Source organism: Mustela putorius, unplaced genomic scaffold (genome assembly GCF_011764305.1).
Source record: "Mustela putorius furo isolate JIRA1106 unplaced genomic scaffold, ASM1176430v1.1 tig00000997_pilon_pilon_pilon, whole genome shotgun sequence".
In the NCBI taxonomy this organism is placed as follows: domain Eukaryota; kingdom Metazoa; phylum Chordata; class Mammalia; order Carnivora; family Mustelidae; genus Mustela; species Mustela putorius.
The window spans coordinates 3,257,979-3,262,609 of NW_025421527.1; the positions used below are offsets into that span (position 1 = coordinate 3,257,979).

A 4,631-nucleotide genomic window follows, 5' to 3' on the forward strand; every position below is an offset into this window, starting at 1 on the left:
AACTCTGCTGTTGTCCCTGAGCACTAGAAACATTAAGGCCCTGAACCCTGCCTTCCACTTTTTATTTAGAATACTTGGAGCAATAGGTCCACTCCAATATGTGTCTATAGTAAACAACTGGATGGCCACAGGTAAAACTGTTTCTCCTCACGATGTCAGAGACGGAACAAGGAGCTGTGAGGGTGTGAAGTCCCTCAGCCGAATGAGAGGACTTTTAACAAGGAGAGCACCAAACATCTCAACCATGACAAACATCAAGAAGAAAAGAAGAAGAGAGCCTATAAATTTGACAAAAATTGAACACAGTTTTTATTGAGCACATATTCCATTGCAAGTGAGACACCTTACCAAGGAGAGGGAAAAAAAAATATATATATATATATATATATATATATATATATATATATATGAATGACATGGACTTTGCTCTCAAAAGACCTAACCATTAGAAGGGCAAAAGGAACCCAAGTAGGAACAAAAAGGGCTAAGGTTCAGGAATAGGAATAAGTTGTGAGAACTCTCACTTAGCAGGGACTTCTCTTCCCGTGGTAAATCAGGGAGAGTTCTGGAGGAACTGATATTTAATGCCTGATGCCCCATGGAGTTTCTTGGACTTTATTCTATCCAGAGTTAAATTTTGAATTTTAAAGTTCCAGAATCAGGCCCCAACAATGAACGTCACTAAATTATGTTTAGGATATACTGACAACTGATCATTAAGAAAAAAAAAAAATGAAAGACTAAAGTTGCACATGGACAATTGCAAGGACATCACCGCTATGCTGGATTTAGGTAGGCTCTGGCTCCTGGGCTGCTGGGAGGTCACTCCAAAGGGAGGCCAGTGCACTGCGGTCTCCAGTGTGTTTTCCTGCAAGGAACAGAAGAGGAATCATTCTGCACCTGGAGGTGAGGACTGCTAGGGGGAAGGGCACTGGGACTAGGAGGGGTGAAAATCGACTGAAGTTGGGAAGACACATGGGAAAGAGCAATAAGGTGGCTCCAGAGACTTACCAGCACTTCCAGAGCCACAACACCAGACCTGCCAGAAGCACCAGGGGCACTATCACGGCCAGGAATATCAAGCCCGTGGAGTGGGGATGCTCTGTGGATATGGTGACGAGAAGGCATCATTTCCATGAAACCAGATCGAAGTGTACCTCCTTCATCCTCTTAGCTCTTTTCATCTTCTACCTCACCAGCCACCCTTCCTCTCTCTTCTCCCATCCCTCCTCAGAGATGGACCCTTCACCAAACCCTCCACACGACCCACATCTGCAGGATCTTGACCCTCAGCTCTTCCATTTCTTGTCATTTTTGTTCTGGTGTCCTTAGATTCCCAAGTTTTTCACAAGGCTCCCCTGCTCTGCTTTAGCCCTACCTGCCCTTGTCCCATCTGGGCCCCAGCTCTTTCTCACCCCAGTAAAGGACCATGTCCTGGCCCCCTAGACTGCTGTGTCTCACTCTACATGACAGGCCAGCTGCCTCCTTGAGTTTCACATCCAAGGACACCTGAAGATACCACGTCCCATCAGCATGGGGCAGGATGTCGCCTCGCTGGGTGCCCTGTTGCTCCTGCTTGTCCCGCATCCACATCACCCACACAGGCTTTGGGTAGAAGCCGGAAACGTGGCACACCAGCAGGAGACGGCCAGGACCGGGACTGGGGCCAGTGGACAGCCAGGCTTCTGGCTTCACTGCAGGGAGAGGACAGGTATTCATAGACTGAGAGTGTAAAGCTTCACATCATTTCAGAGAGACACATCGCTCTACCTCTAGAAAACTTTCACCACTCTCCCTTCTCCCTCTTGACTTCTCACCCTGAATTTGAGGAAATGGTGCAAATGTATGAGTGCAGAGTAGAGAATTCATAGAGGGAGGGAGCAGTACTGACCTTGTCGCTGGAGATATGTCTTCCCTGCATTCAGGAGACCCAACAGGAGCCGGGGGCAGGTGTCACTGAGAAGCTTCTTTGTTATTTCATTGCTAACATGGTTCTGATTGAATAGTCTACAGACCTGTTGAGCCCTTCTTCCTCCTTTTGGAGATGGCCACCATGAGGTGTTCTGGAAACTCAAGTGGTCTGTTCCTTGATAAGCAATCTTCAGGAGGCATACGGATGTTTCTCCAAAGTGAGAATCACAGCTCATTACTGTCTGAACCTGAAAGGGATCTAGGGAAGAGAGACTGTGGGTTACAAAACAGGGACAGTAAAAGACGGAAAATGAGATGAATGGAATTCATGGAGGGAAGAAGTAGAGGGAGAAATTTAGGGGATTATAGGAAATCAAGGGACTATAGAGAAAGATTTGTTTGAGGAGTGGCTCAGACAGTGGAGAAATGGTGGTTGCTGGAGGCGGAGAGAGAGGTGAATGTTTGAGGAAGGAACAAACATTGGAGGAGAGACATAAATGCGATGGGTCTAGAATAGGGAAGGCTTCAGCGGGAGAGCTAGGGTAAAAAACACCCTAGGATGAAGGGAGTGTAGTGGGTATAGGAAACACACAGAAAGGCATTGCTGATCTGACTGAATGGAGAGAAAAGCACGGTTCAAGGAGTCAGTCACAGAGTGAGGGAGCTAGTGTGCTTTGTTGGATGCCAGGGAAAGGGGTGGTCATGGGAGACACACATGGGAGACAGGAGAGCACAGCTGACAGTCAATGAGAGGCGTGGGAAGTAGCAGAAGACATGAAGATTTTCAAAGATCAGGATCTGGATTCTACGCCCAGATGGATGTGATTCCATTTTATGGCAGAGAGAGGTAAGGTTCAGAAGCGAGTGGAGTTCATTTCCCACAGGAAAAAGGAACTCAAGGAGACACGAGTGTCTGTCACCTCCATCCCACCCAGAGGGATCTGAACTCACATTCAAGCCACCAATCGCTGATATGGTTACGGCATGTTGAAATAGTTATAATGGAGTATCTGTAGAATATTTTTTCCATTTCTTTCAGTTCCTGATTGCTGAACTTGCCCTGGGACCATGGCTGCAGGTAGATGAAAGCACCGGTCTTGTTGTCCCAGGCATGAGTCTGCAGCTCATCCAGCCATGCTGAACCTTGATTTTGTGTCCAGGAATGGTTGTAAAATGATGTGGTCAGGATAATTCGGAAAGATACCAGCTCCTGGAAGGCTGTATCAAAAGAATGGAATAGGGAGGAGTAGGAGAGCATTGGGAAAGAGAAAGAATGGAGAAGAAGGTGCCAGGGAGAGGAACCAAGGTCTGAGGACTGGGAAGCCATAATTGTCTCAGGAAAGCAGGTTCTGCCCCAGAGCACTGAGCTACATACTTATCCTTCAGAAGAGGATGGGTCCCTGAGGTCAGAGATGCTCAGATGCACCGGGCTGATACTCTTGACCCCGAGTATGACTGCACATAGAGAATGACACAAATGTACATATGTACACACACCCACACACGGAGATTATACATATGCACACACGTGCACATCTATGAGAAGAGATATACAGAGACACACCTCCACGTGTACACCCACAAACACACACAGAGGATGCACTTAGGCTCCTAAGCATATACACACATAATCAAATGTACACAAACACATGGACACACACACACACTCACTCACTCACACGTACAAAATTGCACCCATTGAGCAGGGTCAGAGTTCTCACCATCTTCACTGTCACCATCTGGGAGGAGAACCACTAACAACACAAGTTGCAGGAACAGCATTGTACTTGCAGATGTTCTTTCTCTCTCTTACAAAGTTGGTCTTTGGTGTTTGTTCTAACAAACCTACCCCACACACAGCCCTTTTCTTCTGACTTCCTTCACCACACACCAGCCTTCCCTGCGTCTCTGTGACATGCTAATGTGCTCCTCCCTCAAGCCTGGACGCCTACTCAGATCTCACTTCCTCTCTTGATCTGACCCTCCTCTCTGGCTTCTAGCTTCTCCCTGTCACCAGCTGCCATCCTTCTCCCTGTCCCCTAGTTCAGTTGCTACAGAATAAGTCCTATGTGGCTTGAAAATGACCCTACATCTTGCACCTTGCCTTCTCATCCAGACAGTAATCGATGAAAACACATGGCTCCCAGAATCCCACCCTGGGTCCTATCATTCTTTCCCTCCTGCCCTTGTGACACCACCCTGCGTCGCACCCTCAGCACAGTTCATTCATATCTTTGACTTCTCATTGCTTGTGTGAAGAAACTAAATCAACCAAGTAAATGTAAAAATCTGTTTGGTTTTATTAGTGATTCAAGAGTTAGGCAGCATCCCATCTGGCAGATAGAGGGGAGGTTTGAGGACTGTTGTAAATGGCAGGTTTTGTAGGAGGGAAGTTGTCAAAAGAGACAGAAGAGCTTCCCTTTAGGGAAGGTCACCTTCCCTTAACTGGGAGAGCAGGGAAGGGGCTTACCGTGTAGATGACTTCCTCTCCTTGGGGATGGAGAGGACACATGGGACAGAGTACCTCACTGATGCTGACCAGAGAATTCATTGACAGGTGAACATTTCTGAGAGAGATGGGAACTGTAGTTAGGTTAGGGATTCAGCAGTTTTGGAGGACTTGGCCTTGCCCCAGGTGCCGTTTAGGCAAATGGATTTCTTTTTAACAATTGCTCTACTTGTTTGTCCAGATACCCCCATGATTGCAAGTCTAACAGTCT

General features: G+C 47.1%; 1 protein-coding gene across 1 annotated transcript; it reads right to left on the minus strand.

The window, feature by feature from the left end:
* Positions 1-281: 281 nt before the first annotated feature.
* LOC101690640 (T-cell surface glycoprotein CD1a) lies at positions 282-3,824 on the minus strand. The gene is made up of 6 exons (XM_004775799.3): positions 3,633-3,824; positions 2,863-3,129; positions 1,892-2,170; positions 1,416-1,694; positions 1,012-1,102; positions 282-868 (listed from the first exon to the last, which is right to left on the minus strand). The coding sequence occupies exons 1-6, from the start codon at positions 3,691-3,693 to the stop codon at positions 823-825; spliced, it is 1,023 nt and encodes a 340-aa protein (XP_004775856.1). The 5' UTR covers positions 3,694-3,824; the 3' UTR covers positions 282-822.
* Between the last annotated feature and the right edge of the window lie 807 nt (positions 3,825-4,631).